Source organism: Dioscorea cayenensis, chromosome 11 (assembly GCF_009730915.1).
Source record: "Dioscorea cayenensis subsp. rotundata cultivar TDr96_F1 chromosome 11, TDr96_F1_v2_PseudoChromosome.rev07_lg8_w22 25.fasta, whole genome shotgun sequence".
NCBI lineage: Eukaryota > Viridiplantae > Streptophyta > Magnoliopsida > Dioscoreales > Dioscoreaceae > Dioscorea > Dioscorea cayenensis.
Genome location: NC_052481.1, coordinates 1,851,381 through 1,868,568, shown reverse-complemented (window position 1 = coordinate 1,868,568; position 17,188 = coordinate 1,851,381). Strand labels below are relative to the sequence as shown.

The following is a 17,188-nucleotide window of genomic DNA, read 5'->3' as shown; positions in this document are numbered from 1 at the left end:
ACTTGTCTTTGACTATGAATTCAAATGTTGAATATTTTTTGTTGTCTTTCTCCTTACTCTAGCCCATGCTTATCTCCTCCCCATTTGCGCAACTATCAATGGCAAAAAAGGTGTCAAAGCTTTAGAGGGACATGACTTAAAATGCATGTACTCCCACAAAGGCACAATAGAACCTTTTTCCTTGTTAGAAGACTAAAAATCCTGCGACCATGTGAGAAATTTATTCACTCTGCCTCTGTGAGATCGCCACTAGATGCCATAATGTTGGACCACAATGCACATTTGAAATTTGGAAGCTTTAAGTGCAAAAGCTTTTGTTTTATATAGAATTGATGATGTTAATACTTTTGGAAGGTGAAATGTTGCATTAAAGTGTTTCTTTCCTATGTGTGTTGGTACTTTTAATAATATGCCACAGAATTTGTGGTGGGTGTGAAATTTTGCATATCAAGCATGCTTATTTTCATTGATTTGTCATAATATATACTCATGCTAGATGGAGGCTCTAGCTGGAGGTGATCTTTTCCTGAAAGTTATTGAAGCATACTCAAGGCCAACTAGAATTATCCGTGGGAAGGACATTGGCACTGATGTGGAGGTAAGCATGCTAAAAATTATTTGTACTGGTACGCTTCTGGTGATAGTTCAAAAATTACTCCATTCAGTTAGCTGATATCTCAAATCGCTGCAACTAAAATTTTGAAATTAATGGCCTGGCCTGCTCATTGTTACTTTTATTCCCAATAATAGCCCTTGTAAAGGTAAGCATATTAAAAATGATTTATACTGGCATTCTTGATGTTTGCTAGGCTGGTAAAAGTTCAAAAATTACTCAATTCAGTTAGTTGTTCATCACATTGCTATAACTAGATTTTTGAAGTTAAAGGCTTGACCTGCTTATTGTTACCTATTGAATTTTGTTTTCCCCGAAATAATCTCAATTGGTAGAAAGCACAAAGATAGTGCATGTTGATGGCTAATCCAAACTAAACTGGCTACACAATCTTCTAATTAAATTGAATCACCACTTTTTGGATCAACATTATATTTGTTCAATCCAACTTTCTAGGAAAAAACATGTTATGTTCGCCAAATTGTTGTGAAGAAGCCTCTGTGCCGCAAGATTGCCAATTTTCATCCTGCATGCTTGTGCCTTATATTAGTTATATGATGCTTATCAGCAGAATAGGTCTCATCAACATGAGTGTGTTCCTTAGGAATTCACATGTGAAGTCTTGCAGCATATAATGTCTGAATATGTTCTTCTTATTGGCTATTGCTACCTCCATAGTAACATACAGTGGTTCTGATGATAATATTTAATCTTCAGTGAACTTTTATTTTTGTTTGGTATAACTTATTGTGCTTCTGTAATTTTTTCCGAAGATAACCCTATTATGCAATATGCAAAATTTCCAGCACTACCAACAAAGTCTCATAAAACATTACTTAATACTCTCTCCGTTTCTTTTTTCTTGTCACGTTTTGGAGCTTTTTCCTGTTCTTTTTACTTGTTATATTAGAAATTTTGTGCATCATTAAATAATTTTTTTCCAAATCTACCCTTTAATTTAATGTATTTGTACAATTTTCAATAAATCACAATCAACTAAGTATTAAATTATATACTCCACTAGTGAAGTTTTAAATAGAGGTAGTTTTGAAAAATATTGAAAATTTTTATAAAATACAGGTGCCCAACTAATTTTAACCAGTTTTTCTTAATCGGTGTGAATTAGGTAAATGTGACAAGTAAAAAGAAACACATTTTTGTTTCACAAGTATCTATAATATAAGTCACACCTGTCCACACACACACAAACACGCTGCATGCACACACATATAAAGAATTAGCTCCTTAGATGCATCTGATAGATACATCCTATCCGTTTAGTCATGTGATGAAGAGTCTTTATTGCCATGCAAACCATCTCCTCTACTGTTTTATGTGAGAGATTTATCTTTGCACTAATTTGTTCCTTAACATGAGTTAGTCGACAAAGACAGCTATGGAATATCCCATTAAAATGTATTCAATTTGTACTTCAATAATTTGGTTGTAACATCTTATGTCAACATCTTGATCTGTAACTAAAGGGTGCGAAAACTGGTGAACATGTGATAACATGTACATGTTGTATCTTGGGCAACTATCATGCTATATCTTCTAGATTTTCACACATTTTTTTCTCACTTTGTGGGACCATTTAATAGGTAAGTGAAGCTGCATTTGAGAGTGACGAAGAGCGAGCATTATGGAGTGCTTATTTAGCAGTAGAGTCTGAAATCCATCCAGGTAATTCCCCATTCAGTGATAACACACACAGTAGGTGAAATATGTAGAAAGAGTTATTCGATTTTTGAATCACATCTTTGCTCTATATCTTCTTGGCCAACTATCAAGTTGTATGCTGGTCAATATCTCTCCTCTTTAAGTCTTTTTTCTTTTTTTCTTTTTCTGACAAGGTTTGTCGTAATCATAGCAATTGACTGACTTTGTTCTGTTTGATTGTTCCGTAGATGTTGATATTGGCGTCTTTCTTTAAACATATCCTCACAATTGTCGCAGCCTCTAGAAGATTTCTTTGAACATGTATATGTGATGGCGGTATGGCTTCTGCTATTATTTACTCCCTCCGTTCATTTTTACTTATCACGTTTTAGAGCTCTTCTCTGTTTTTTTTTTACTCGTTACATTAGAAATTTTGTGCAATATTAAATAATGTTTTTCAAATTTACCCTTTAATTTAATGTATTTGTACAATTTTTAATAAATCACAATCAATTAAGCATTAAATCATATATTCCACTTTAGTTGAGTTTTAAATAGGGGTAGTTTTGGAAAAGTAATAGAATTTTTTTTAAAAATATAGGGTAATCAACTAACTTCAATCAAGTTTTCTTAATTGGTGTGAATTAGGTATATGTGACAAGTAAAAAGACGGAAGAGTATATGAATATAAAATGATGATCTCTTTCGCTAAATAGTAATTCTCATGAACCATAAATTTATAAGTCTCATATATTTATATATTGTTAATACCTTTATTCATTAACAACATAACTAGATCAAATACATGATTTACAGGTCTCATAAATATTGTTTTTCAAAACCCATCTTTCACTAGCGTTTGAATATTAGCTGTACTTTTACATTTAAATTTGAATAGATCCTCTCACTTTAAAGCCAAAAAGAACTTGATTAGCATTTACTAACCTTATCTTAAAGTTTTTACTGAAGTTATTCCTCTTTTGTGAATGATGAGGAAGTCATCACCATCTCTAAAACAAAAGATTCATTCATAATGATCTGATTATTATGATCAATTGTTGTAAGCTTGTATTCCCATCTTATGCATTGAAGCTTTGCATTTACATTCTCAGGACGACGAAAGAATTAGGAAAAATCGGCTTGCGCTTCTGAAGAAAATTGCAGATCTCCCTAAAGGCATAGCCGACTTATCGCTCTTGCCGGGTTTCTGAAATTGTGTTTGATTGATTGCTCAGGTTTTTCGATACTATATCACAGTTATCTTGAAACAAATTATTGCTCTCTCGGAGGATGGCTTGCTTCTGTGCAACTTAAAGATAATGTACAGATTTTGTAATGTATGAGCAATGTTTGTATTCTATTCATTGTTGTTTGACTCATTTAATCACTGAATAATATGTATTTAAATTATTATTATTATTATTATATAATGTATTTGTATTAAGGAAATTTGAGTGAAAAAAGAAAGGGAGGGAACACATTAGCAATGAGATGTAACATTTGATTATTTCATTTCCAGGTTTATTTTTGGCAGGTGATATGATTATTTGCGAAGAAAATACCAAACTCTAATGTATCTTATTATTATTATTATTATTATTATTATTATTATTATTATTTTGATAAATGTGTACTACCTGCAGAAGCAAACCTGTGAGTTATTAAAATGAAATACTAATTCAAGTATTATAGGAATGATTAAACTCAAATATTTATTTTGAGAACTAAGAAACCATCATATTTAAGGCACTGTAATTTGAGAAGGCATGCTTGTATTTCTTTATAAAAATTATGTGTGTGTATACCTTTATAATTTAAACATCCATGTAAAATTTTTTTAAAGTTATATATTTTATAATAATCCCTTTTTTTTTATTTGGTCAACCATGGATAACAAGGGAGGTTTCTCTTTAAATAAGAATAACAATAAAGGATCAGTAATCTAGGGATATCCCTAGATTTAAAAATTTAAGAATGTTTTGCAACAACCATTAGATTATCATCTAACGGTTATTCTATTATAAATATAACCCCAATATGGGTGATCTAGCTCCTGTTAAAGAGACATTTCAAAATTATTTTTCTGGGGACGTCCCCAGAAAACATATTGTCATATATATATATTGAAGAAATTGATGAATGTTTAGCTAAACTGATATATAAAATAAAACAATAATATATTAGCAAATATCCACGTTTCCTCTTTGTAAGTGCACATGAATATAAAAACAAAAACCCTACATTTAAAACAAAGCAAATTATTATTTATTTATTTTTCCTGACAAACATGATAAACACCACTCTGCAAAAGGTACAATAAAGCGGGTTGACACGTGGAACAATGACGGTATGTCACTTACATCCAAAATAATATATTAAAAATTATAACTGCACAGAATTACTATTATAGTAGGAATGCGAAGGAAGGATTCAACCTTCAGTCTCCCACACATACCCACATGCCTTTTCACTTACCTAACCAGTGTTTGGTCCAAAATTTAGTTAAATTTCAAAATATTTAATGTATATATATACATAAATACATATCTACATATCCTTGGTTTGAAGGTAATATGAAGCAGTAAAAAGGGTATATAGGTAATTTGGGTTTCCAACCGAATGGGGAACGCACGTGCGCGTGCAGTTCTCTCGACTCAAATTTCGTGAATTTCTTATAAATTTTTCGTGTAAAAAAAAAAAAAGGGATCTTGTTTGGAGAAAAACACAACTTCGGGACCCGCAAATCCCTCGCGCTCCCGCCATGAATCCCGAGTAGTAAGTCTCGCAATCCCTCTTCGTTCTTCTTTGATTTCTCTCTCCAATCGATTCATGGTTGAATTAGGGCAAGAGACGATGATTAAATCCCAATTTTTTTTTGTTATATTTGGTATGGTTTGTTCGCTAGGGCATCATGTTGGATCTGGTGTTTGAGAATTAGGATTTATACGGTTTATTGTGTTTTGATGTTGAATTTTTTGTTTTTCTGGATCTTGTGCATTTGAACAATTTGATTTGTTTCCATTTTGTCTTAAATTTCATCTTTTGCGATGATTTGGTGGTTCTGGATGTTGTGAGATTACATGTTCATATTGATGTGTTTTAGAAATTAATTATAAGAATATATTTATCAAAAAGCTGGCTTTAACTTTTAACTGTGATTTAAAAGTATAACATTAGAAGAAAAAAAGAACCTTTTGAAAAATTTAGAGAATGAGGCTTCTGTTTCTGCAAAGTCCAGTAAGGGAGAAAATTTGTGTTTTCGTATCTTGTGTGAATGAAACATGTTACTGATCGTGTGCTTTGACCCTTTAAAAGGAAAGCCATTATTACAATTCTAATTCATGCATGTTTGCCAATCCAAATTGTATGATAAGTCTTGTATGAGGTGGTATGACCAATGCTTCTTGAGTCAGCTTAAGTAAGAAGGAAGCCATCGAACTAATAAATTATTCTATTTTGTATATGTTGTCCTGGATAATTATTCATTTATATGAGCTAATTGCAAGACCAGAGCTCTATTAACTGAGCTACATCGACCAAGGCAAGTGGAGTAATAGGATTGGTTTTCAGGCTCACCTTGTTATCACCTTTCAATCTTCATCTATGTTGTTAAGCTCACAATTATTATTCTTATCTAAAAAACTTTTTTTTTTTTCACTTTTCATACCTCAATGAATCCATGATCGTTCCTTAGCAAGTGTGCAAGGATATTACATGCTCCATCCACATGTATGGTATCCTATCCTAGCCTCCTTATCTGCAAGAGAGATAGAAAGCAATAAAAAAATTTAAATGTTTTGACTTTTTGTAGAACAGTAGAAGTAAAAATGGTTCTAGGCAAAATATTAATCCACTTGGTTTTGCTAGATATTAATTTTTAGGACCATCTTGCTTCCATGAAAAATGATGTGGGTAATACAGATATTGGTCAGTAGAAGTTTAGGCAAAGGGAGTTTGTCTCTCTGAAGATAATCAAGGGTACCATTGTTATTTACATGTTTTTTCAGGACCATAGTCCTCGTCGCCTGATATATCATTTACTTTGAAGAACCTGGTTGTTGAAAAAATTATATTTCATGTAATTTTGTTTTTACACTTTTGTTTCCACTGACTTAAGATTTCTTTTATAATTTCCTCTATTCTCCAGCGATTACCTGTTCAAGCTTTTGCTAATTGGAGATTCTGGTGTTGGCAAGTCTTGCCTCCTTCTTAGATTTGCTGTAAGGAATCTTATTTCTGTTAAATTAACTTTTGAAGTTAAGTTATTCTAAACAAATAATTTTAGAAAAGCTAAAATTGAAATTTAATTTCACTTTTATACTTCTAGAAAGTACATTGTTGGATGCTAATATAGTTTTATATTTTATAACTGCTCTTTAATAATATGTGTTTCGAACAATTTAGACTTCTGTTATGATTCAAGCTTTTCTTCAACAACTGCGTGTGTTTTATGTTTGTTTGCTTCTAATTGTTAGGATGATTCGTATCTGGAGAGTTACATCAGCACCATTGGAGTTGATTTTGTAAGTATAGATTGCTTCTTTTGTCATGAGTGGATTTGATTAAGTTGCTTTATTCTGATGGAAACATTACTTGGCAGAAAATACGCACTGTGGAGCAGGATGGGAAGACCATCAAACTTCAGATTGTGAGTCATGTTTCGCTGCAATTGTTATTTTTTATTTTTTGGTAATTGTGAATTCTCTTATTTTATTTGAGTACCCATGTTGCCTGTTAACTAAATTTTCCTCTTCATCTGAAGGATTCGAGCTAAATAATACAAATTCAAGTTTGTTCAGCAGTGGACTAACTTGCCATTTACTCTTACATAGTTAACTTCTTGTTTATACCCATCATGTGACCCATTACAAATTGCCTAATTTTGCTCCTAAGTGCAATTCTTAAAATATTCTGTGCCTAAATCAAGGTATATACAAATTCACAACACAGTCTATGGCAACATATTGTAGTAGATTATGATATTTAAGCAATGTATTTTTTAAATTATTCGGACAGGACAGACTGGTTAGCCTTGGGCAAATTGTGTACCTATTGCCATCCGCGCGCCATAGTGCATCAGGAATTTGGCATTCTTAAAGAAGTTAGTGTTTCATGTGAAGTAACTCTAAGTTGTTTGGTTTGTTAATCCTCACCGAAGTGACTCTGAGTTTGATTAAGTGTAGTGTGTATCTTGAAATTTGGGTTGATTTCTTAGAATTAGTACAGAAACTGACTTGACTTGTATGGGTTGGCTAAGTGGGTATCCAGGGTTGATTTATCAGCCTAACATTCTTTGCAACTACATAATCAACTGGAATATGATTTCCTAGTCAAGCAGGTGGAAAGTTTTTGTATGCATATATTATGCCTTTGGATCTGAGTTTCCAATATTCCAAATAGTATTTGACTATTTGGATAAAAAAAGGGAACTCATAATGCAAGCCTTTTGCTCGGATATTTATGAAGCATGGAGAAATCAAATGATAGCATTATCCTTGCTTTATTTTCTCTTTCACGTTTGTTTTGTTTTGTTTGGTTTATTATTGTTTTTCTAACTAGTATCCTTTTTTTTTTTTTGCCATGTCTTCTATCTTGATTCGTACTCAATGGTTTTTCTTTTTTTTCTTTTTCAATATAAAATGTTTTAACTATGCTTGCCTTTCATAGTGGGATACTGCTGGACAAGAACGGTTTAGAACAATTACCAGCAGCTACTATCGTGGCGCCCATGGAATAATCGTAAGTTAATTTTGTTGTAACAGTTATTGTCTTCTAACAAATAAAGGTTGACTGGGTAAATACCCTTTCACTTGATGCCAGGTGGTATATGATGTGACGGATCAGGAGAGCTTCAATAATGTCAAACAATGGCTGAATGAGATCGACCGTTACGCCAGCGAAAATGTGAACAAGATTTTGGTTGGAAACAAATGTGATCTGACAGCTAACAAAGTTGTGTCTTACGAGACAGCCAAGGTAATTCTCATCCCTGATTCTTTGGTTCTGTTGTTAATATAAAAGATAACCTCTTTACACATGCCATGCTGCCCATGAAACTTAATGAGAGTATTCAATTGATAATAAACATATGTTATAATGGATCTCCTACCAAGAGTAATTGATAAAAATGAAATAACTAGTTACAATAGTAAGCATGGAAAATCTAGATTAACTTAACCATATATATATATATAACTACATCTACATACATTGATACTATTTTTTGTCGAATAGCTCTGTTAAAAAAAGAAAACTAACAATTAACAGATCAGTTAGTATGGATGACCCAATAACAAATGGCATTTTCAACTCTGTTGCTTTACATGTGTGAAACATCAAAAGAGCTTACATTTTTTCAGGCTTTTGCTGATGAGATCGGCATCCCGTTCTTGGAAACTAGTGCCAAGAATGCAACTAATGTGGAACAAGCCTTCATGGCCATGGCTGCTGCCATCAAGAACAGGTAAAAATCATCCATCCTGTTACAGTTCCATACCATTTGTTGACAAAGTTAACCTTTGCTCAACCAATGTTATCAGGATGGCAAGCCAACCGGCTGCAAACAGTGCCAGACCTCCGACCGTGCAAATTCGCGGGCAACCTGTGAACCAGAAAAGCTCATGCTGTTCTTCTTAAATACTTACAAAACTATATATATATATATATATATATGCATCACCATGCATGTAAAACTGGATTTGCTTGCCACTATGAACTTGTACTGCAGCATGCTGTCTCTTTTTACCTTATCCTATTTGAAAGCTTTTGCTCTCTTAATGCCATTTCTTGTTTGATTTACTAGTATTCACATTTTGTGTCACTTTATTAGGTGTTCTATATGAAACATGGTGTCATGTTATCATTTCCCATCTTATTAGAAATTTTTATTCTCAAAAGTTTATTGATTTAAGTACGTATTTTGTGCTATTAGCACCGGATCATTTGCAGAGGGTTCGTGTTTTTATTGTGGAGGTGAGTTCGAGTTATGCAGGGTGGGAGCACAGGTGTGTTATGATACACATATTCTTTGATATGTGATTTATTCACATTTTATAAAAAAAAAAAAATTACATTGTAGCATTGGTTAATTGTTGGCGTAGAAGAATTTGGTGAATTATTTATTTATTTTATTTTTATAACATAAATTCATGGTCTATTTAGGTCATGAATTCAAAAACAAGTGTAAGTAAATCATTATCCATTTATTATAATTTTAGATCTCATTTATCAGTATTTGTTATTATGTCTAAAATTAAATCATCTAAAAACTTTGTTTTTCAATCAAATCTCTTATTCCCAATTCAATAAAAGAAACCTATCAGTGAGGTTTTTTTTTAATAAAAAAATTAAGTTGAAAATTTGAAAAATAACCAAGTAATATGCATTTACAAGCTAGCAAATACAAGTTAAATATATATTTATAATCTGAATAAAGTATTATATGCAACAAATACATTTCCTTTCTAAATCAATTAAATTTTTTTTTTCTCTCTTCTGAACAAAGGTAAGCAACTCCAAAACACTAAAATTCATTTATAAAAAAGAAAAGAAAAGATGAAAGGATAATTCTTCAAAGCTCCAGAATTCAACACTAAAAAACAAAGAACACAAAAAGAAAAGTGAAGCAAAATGGATAAAGCTCCACAATTCAACGCTACAAACAAAGAAACCACAATAAAGTACTAACAAATTAAAATGATAAAATTCCTGAATGATCCCTGAACTAAATCCATATTTCATATTAGTTCTTAACCATAACAAAAAATTTCAGTGTACCTCCTCAAATACTAAATATAGCTTTTCTTCCCCAAAATGAAATCTTATTTAAAAAAAAAAAAACCACTGACAGATGGCTCAAACAGCAGAGATATGAGCCACGTAAACGATAAAATAAATAATTTTTAAAAAGTAATCATTAAAAAAATACATATTTTATTGAATAAATAAATTCAAACACCTACATTTAAATCAATGAAGTAATGAAATTTGTCACTATTATCACCAACATAATAACTTTGAATTATTATTCTTCATTTCTTGAGTTTTTATGACCATGATAATTTGTCCACATTCTTTATAAAAATTTGCCGCTGTTGCAAGTCTACACATCAAGACATTTTAGATGATTATTAATTAATTAATTAATAATTAAATAAATAATTAATTAATTATTATGCATGGAACTCTTTGCTATATCTCTTTGACAACACATCATGCCAACACACCACCTTCACTTTCTCTCTTTTTTTTTTTCTTCTTTCCTTTTTCTCTCTTTCTCTCTTTCTCTCTTGAGATCCTTCTCCTTCTTGTTCTTGTTCTTCTTCTCCTTCTTCTTCTTCTCTTCATCTCTTCACGAAAGAAGGTTGGGCATTCAGGTATGGGGTCTGTCTTCGGTGACTGGCCTTCCTACGATCCCCTCAACTTCAGCCAGCTTCGCCCATCCGACCCCTCTCAGCCATCTGTGAGCTTCTCTGCAAATTGTTTCATTCTTTGATTTCTTAATGGTTTTTTAAGGGTTTTTATGCTTTTGTTCTTGATTTTACTAGTTTTGATGTTTCAAAGCTTGTTCCTTTTTACTTGATTCTGTGGCTTTTTTTGTTTTTCGCTTGCGAGTGGATGAGGGAGAGCAGAGGAGGAGGATGTGTGGTTTTGCTTGGTTTTATCTGTGAATTTGGCTAATTTGGCTTTGTTTTCGCTGTTTAAGGTTGGGGGAGAATGTGATTATATGGGTTTTTTTTTAGATTGAAGGGAAGGGAAGGGAATGAAAAAGGGGGAAAAAGGAGGAAGTTTTATTGATACATTTTCTTATCTATCTTATTTGCTTCATGAATCAAGTATTGAAACAATAAAATTAAAATTCCTAGTTAAACAAACTAGTTGATGATAAATCTGATAGTAGTTACTCAGAAAGGAAATCAAATTTGGGTTACTTCGTTCTTTTGTTTAGGTTTAGGGCATTGCTGAATTTATTCCTAGAAGATTTTTTTTTACATATTGTCTCTCCTACAACGCTCTTGTTTAAATAAAATTGTTGGAGTAGCATGGGCATTCCTTAAAGCTTGAAAATTTGAGGACTATCACTTGTCCTCTTGTGTGCTTTTATTCAATATACAATTGAATTATCTTTGATAACTTGTTTTTCCTGATGTCTATCTGTATTTTTGCATCACATTGTGTGTTCATATTTACAGATCATGATTTGGTGATGATAAACTTATCTTAGTATTTGCTTGTCTCGTCTCGCTCTCTAACTTTTTTTTTTCCTGTCTCTTTTTAGAAACTGAGACTTGTCACTTATCGTCCTACACATAACAGGGTAATGCCACCACCCGATCAAGGTAGTAATTTTTTCTCTCTGCTGAATGTTAAAGCAATAATTAAGGGTGACTGTTTCACTTTATCTAAACATTTAAGTTTTTAGCGTATACTTTGTAATTATGTATGGTTTATCCAACTTTTTCCTAAATGTGTTTGTGCTTTTTTTGAAATTTTTATTGTTTGACATTTTGATACAATGTTTTTGACTATATCTTTACTTGAACGGCATAGAGTTATGCATGTCGAGTTGAGAAAATTAGCTTTGAATTTGTTGGGACTTGCCAATTTGAGAAACATGTTTTAGTTTAAACAAGGTTGTGATTGTTGTTTGTTAATAACAAGAATTTAATATCTAATATGGTTGTCTGTAGGTAATAATACTTGCTCTAGTCAATCATGATTAAAAATAAAAGAGGGACTTTTAAGGAATTAACTTAATTTCGTTTATATCTTGCTTTTTACCAGTGATCCTCGTCTTTTTATTTGTAACTGTTGATATGAGCTCATCCAGTGCCTTATTGTGATAATTAGAAGCCTAAGTTATAAGTTCATGATCCTAGCCATGAAGTCATTTCCTAATTATGCCTGTTTGACTCTATAACTCTAGATTTCAAATCTTTCCTGTTGATGTATGTGTCAGCCGTTATTAGATGCTCTAAGATGCACTAGTCATAACTTTCATTTGTTACCTGATTCTCTTGGTCTTTGCCTGTTGAAGGAATGTGCGTTTATCTGAGCATATCATATTTTGCTTGAGAACTTACCATCTAAATTTGGTTCTTCTCTACTCTGTACATGTTTAAGCTGCAATTTATGCTCCATTAAACATATCCATTTTTGAATAGCCAGCTCATAGGGATTTTGTTTTGTAAAATCTTCAACATTGATAATGAGATATGAATCTCTTGAAACTATGAGTTTGATAATGGATTTCACCTTTGCAATTATGTTATTAGGTGAAGTCACACAACAATTTTTTTCCCTGTTACTACATGTGAACTTGTCTAAGTACAATTATACAATTTGTTGAAGTGGCTTAAGCCCAAGATCTTTTTATCCTCAGATTTCTTTTAAAGTGAAAGTACACTATTTGTCTTTGAACTATACCCTCTGTTTTGTGTTTTCATGTGCATGTTAAGGCCTGACCTCGGCTGTTCTTATTATCCAGAAAAGGCCATTAGAGCAACCTCAGAGTAATCTAGTAAAATAATAGCCGGCTGGAGTTTCTAGACATTAACCGTAATGTTAATTTAGCAGAAAACAGAACTCCAAATTTGTGCATATGGATCATTTAACATAAATGCTGCCTGATACTTGTCCATCTATTGTTTTTGCAATGCATCAAGGCAGGATTTTAATTATAATTTGCCATGCTAAACTCAATTGCTATTTTACTATTTTATCAATGAATGATTCTGAAAACAAAAGAGAAGTTGAGTAATGCTGAAAGCCCTTCAAGTGATGACTTTTAATAAGGAGACACAAACAGAAACGATCAACCGATCATCCATGTACCATGTACGGAACAAGTGTGGCTTTCATACTTGTTATTCGACTTATTTAAGGTCTGTTAGTGAAATCTGTTTCCCTTAAAGGACTTATGGTCGGAAAGACATTAACATTACTTATGCTATTAAATCTCTAACTGTTTTCCAGAGCCTGTCGAGTGAGATATGTGATCAGGTGTGCAGACTTAACAAATTTTCCTCTAATCTTTGCAGTGATATCAACTGAAGAGACGAACATTCTACTAAGACAATTTTATCAGAAAGCTGACGAGAAGGTGCACACTGAAAACATCGATCTTTCCTTTTTTATCTTTACTAAACCGATACTATGTTTTTCTTTAATCTTTCTCATCGGCATCTTTTCATGTTCGAATCCATGTTTAGTTGCGACCGAAGAGAGCGGCGACTGACAATCTCATGCCGGAGCATGCTTGCAAACAAGCTAGGGGTGCCTTTGCTGAAAATGCATCAAACTAAGCTTATGCTTTGAGTTTAAGTTATATATTACTGTGTATCTTTTAGTAATTTTCATAACTTGTATGTTTTATTTTATGTGGTGTGCTTATATCTTTTTAGTTTTTTTTTCTAATAAAAATGAAAATTGACAATGCATGTTGTTTTATAAACTGTGGCTTTATATATATATATATATATAATGCAACTTTTACAATTTTTCTAAATATACATTGAAAAATTTAGAAACATGGTGAAAGTTGCATTATATATATATATATATATATATATATTAAAAAATTGGTATTTTGTGGCTATGATTTCTCCATCACAACTCACAAGTGAGAGGACAAGGATATGAAAGAGTGTCAACCAAATGAAGTTAATAATAATGACAAAATAGAATCATGCTTTGACTAACAGTCTGTGATGTGTTATTTTTCACCTATAGTTTTGATTTGTTTTATTTTATTTTATTTTACAAATTTTAAGTCTTGGGCACGTAAAAAAATAGAAATTAATTTTAAAAAAATAATAATTTTTTTAGAATTAAAAAAAATATTTGAACAATTATCAGCCTTTGGATCGTGACATTGGTGACAACAATTACTGTATTCCAACAATAATTACTGTATATATCATTAAAGTAATTATTGTTTATCAATGTTGGCCATTGGATTGAGATTTAACGGCTGATAATTAGACGTTTATAGATTTTTTATTTATAAACGTCAATGGAGGATATATATATATATTTATTTATTTATGAACGTTTATAGAGGATATATATATATATAACCTGATTTTTTTTTCCTTGCACAAGTTGATAGCTCAATTTATTTATTTATTTTTTGGTTGATATAGACCATTTTGGATTCATCTCTAACCGAAATGTTTAACTTATAATTTTTTTGTGTATTTTTCCAAAAGTGCTATTTATTTTTTGATTGATAATATAGACCACTTTGGATTCATCTCTAACAGAAATGTTTAACTCATAATTTTTGTGTGTATTTTTCTAAAAGTGCTTTTATGGGAGATTTTTTGTTAAATGCGTAATTTATAAGTAATTTTCTTCGCAAGTTAAACATTTATGATGATGTTATTTGCGGTTTGTGTGTTTGTACAAATGTTTTTAAACTATAAAATTACTCTTAAATACATTTAAAAGCAAAATCAAAGTTTCTTTATAATACTAATATTTAAAAAATATAAGATACATAACCGGTTAAAGGGAGAGACGATAAAAAAAGTTATTTTGCATAGCTAAGCCGAAAAGATTATAGTTTTATATTTATATGTAAGGACATATGGATAATAATATGATTTTGTTGTTTGGTAAAAAAATTTATTGTATATGTATTTTCATCCCTACATAATACCAATTCATTGTGTGTATATACATATAAATGAATCAAAATTAGTTATATGTATTGGAAATGTTTATTCCACAAGCTAAGCATTTTTTCTTAAACTCAAAGGTCCCTAATATCACAAATAATAGAATACAAAGTCATTTTCTTTTATTATTATTATTATTATTATTATTATTATTATTATTATTTTAAATAACCTAACAATGCATAAGATATATATAGAAAGGGAAAGGGTGACAAGATCATTTCAACAGAAGGTGCAAACTCTTTCTATGCATGTTTACATATAAATAATATAAATGTTAATCTTATTTGGATTCTTGCTTTAGTATGCTTGCTTCTTCTTGTTGTAGTTTCACTTTAGTTTGTTGCTTCCATTGTATATAAAATATATATATTACTTTTCTCTTTTTTCTTAGATTCTTCTTATTCTACACTCCAAATAAATAAAGTGATTCTTAAAGTGTCAAATAAACTTAAGTAAATATTATTACTAGCTAGATATATAGATCTCTAGTATTTCTTTCATTCAAATTATATATCATTATCTCTCCCTCTCTCTCTCTATATATATAACATCTATATATATATCTATCTATGTCCACCACAACAACCTAATTTTGTCTTTTATGATATATGCGTTTTTAGTATGATGTATATCAAATCAATGAACTAATTAGTACTCCTCATTATTTTCTCAAATAAAAATAGACATTTTCTCATATATTAATACCATATAGTTTATATATATATATAAATCAAAAAATAATTCATTGAAAATAATTTATATATATATATATGATCATTTAGGGGTAATTAAACCAATAACATATTCAACTAACAAGAAATACTTTTCATAAAAAATATTCATATCATTTAAAAATAAAATCGTTAATAAAGAGATAAAAGAGAATAGAAGTAAGGACGAAAAACAGAAAAAAGAAAAATTTCACATTACATCTTTATATAAACTTGATTATTTTATTATTATAAAAACATAAAAATAATTATAATGTGTATTACCATGGATTTTGTTTGCAAATTAGCTAGATCTTGACATTTATTATTTCATATTGACAAAGAAAGAAAAAGTAAAAAAAATAAAGTAAATCATATGATACATTTAGTTAGGCACTCCCTCTCTTTAAAAGATGAATAAAGAGGAAGGTGAGAATTACAAAGTTAACATGAGGACTCTATTCAAAGAAACATATATGAGGACTCTATTCAAAGAAACATATATTATAAAACAAGAGAGAGAGAGAGAGAGAGAGAGAGAGAGAAATAAGTATTATGATAAGGACTTTTCATCCAAACTTCAAAGGGACTAAATAGCCTAACCAACCTCTCCTTTTCTCCTTCTTCTTCTTCTAGTACTACTACTGCTACTACTACCACCACTTATTATTCTTATTCTTCTTCTTCTTCTTCAACTTCAAAAGCTCACATTCACATCCATGTTAGGCCTTAACTCCCCTTTGCTCCTCCCTAAAGTAATGCTTAATCATTTCTTCTAAATATTTCTCTCTCTCTCTCTCTCTCTCTCTCTCTCTCTCTCTCTCTCTCTCTCTCTCTCAATATATATATATATATATATATATATATCTTGTTTTGCTATCCATTCAAGCAAGACCCCTCATGTCAATTAGGTGTGTCATTACCTTCCATCAATCAAAATGAACACCCTCTTATTCTTCTTCTTCTTCTTCTTCTTCTTCTTCTTCTTCTTGTGATTATTATTATTATTATTATTATTATTATTATTATTATTATTATTATTATTCATGATATTCTCATTCTCTTTCTCTTTCTCTTTCTCTTTCTCTCTACGTATGCCACTTTAAATATATAAAAAGGAAGGTTGGAAACGGCACTCCATAACAACCATGAATATCACCTTCATATATATATATATATATATATATATATATATATATATTTAAGCTAGTCACATTTATATTTATATATACATATATATATTGAGAGACATTGACACAAGACTAACTCTTACGTGATCCTTCATACGTCTTTCCCCATGAAGGAACATGCTACAGATATATAATTATGTGTATATATATATAGAGAAATCTATCATCTAAGTGTGACGTCCCCATTTCAAAATCTGGTGTGACGTGCACAAGACCCATCTGGACGTAAAACTGACCCGCTATTATCATTAATAATGTAAAAACCACAGTTTCTACAAACAGATGATCACGAATAAAGAAAGTCATACGAAGCTGGTTTATATAATCAATCAA

General features: G+C 30.9%; 3 protein-coding genes across 3 annotated transcripts in view; all 3 read left to right on the top strand.

Moving 5' to 3' along the window:
* The window catches only part of LOC120271493 (glycine--tRNA ligase, chloroplastic/mitochondrial 2), a 28,019-nt gene extending 24,250 nt beyond the window's left edge, over positions 1-3,769 (top strand). The window contains 5 exon segments of the mRNA XM_039278173.1: positions 497-598; positions 2,215-2,296; positions 2,521-2,540; positions 2,543-2,608; positions 3,385-3,769. Of these exon segments, the coding sequence (XP_039134107.1) occupies positions 497-598; positions 2,215-2,296; positions 2,521-2,540; positions 2,543-2,608; positions 3,385-3,483 (369 nt within the window). The 3' untranslated portion in view covers positions 3,484-3,769.
* Positions 3,770-4,939: 1,170 nt separating this feature from the next.
* LOC120272696 (GTP-binding protein YPTM2-like) lies at positions 4,940-9,092 on the top strand. Its single transcript, XM_039279567.1, has 8 exons — positions 4,940-5,047; positions 6,420-6,492; positions 6,748-6,795; positions 6,873-6,920; positions 7,940-8,011; positions 8,093-8,248; positions 8,632-8,735; positions 8,812-9,092. Exons 1-8 carry the CDS (start codon positions 5,034-5,036, stop codon positions 8,906-8,908), a joined length of 612 nt encoding a protein of 203 aa, XP_039135501.1. The 5' UTR covers positions 4,940-5,033; the 3' UTR covers positions 8,909-9,092.
* A 1,440-nt stretch (positions 9,093-10,532) lies between these two features.
* On the top strand, positions 10,533-13,714 carry LOC120271953 (DET1- and DDB1-associated protein 1). The gene is made up of 4 exons (XM_039278643.1): positions 10,533-10,733; positions 11,550-11,610; positions 13,312-13,373; positions 13,483-13,714. The coding sequence occupies exons 1-4, from the start codon at positions 10,650-10,652 to the stop codon at positions 13,573-13,575; spliced, it is 300 nt and encodes a 99-aa protein (XP_039134577.1). The 5' UTR covers positions 10,533-10,649; the 3' UTR covers positions 13,576-13,714.
* The last annotated feature ends 3,474 nt before the right edge of the window (positions 13,715-17,188 follow it).

Coding starts and splice junctions, on each gene's coding strand:
- LOC120272696 (XM_039279567.1), top strand. Junction 6,493..6,747: donor GCCTCCTTCTTAGATTTGCT/GTAAGGAATCTT, acceptor TCTAATTGTTAG/GATGATTCGTATCTGGAGAG. Junction 6,921..7,939: donor AGACCATCAAACTTCAGATT/GTGAGTCATGTT, acceptor TGCCTTTCATAG/TGGGATACTGCTGGACAAGA.
- LOC120271953 (XM_039278643.1), top strand. CDS start 10,650: ATGGGGTCTGTCTTCGGTGACTGGCCTTCCTACGATCCCCTCAACTTC. Junction 11,611..13,311: donor AATGCCACCACCCGATCAAG/GTAGTAATTTTT, acceptor TAATCTTTGCAG/TGATATCAACTGAAGAGACG. Junction 13,374..13,482: donor ATCAGAAAGCTGACGAGAAG/GTGCACACTGAA, acceptor ATCCATGTTTAG/TTGCGACCGAAGAGAGCGGC.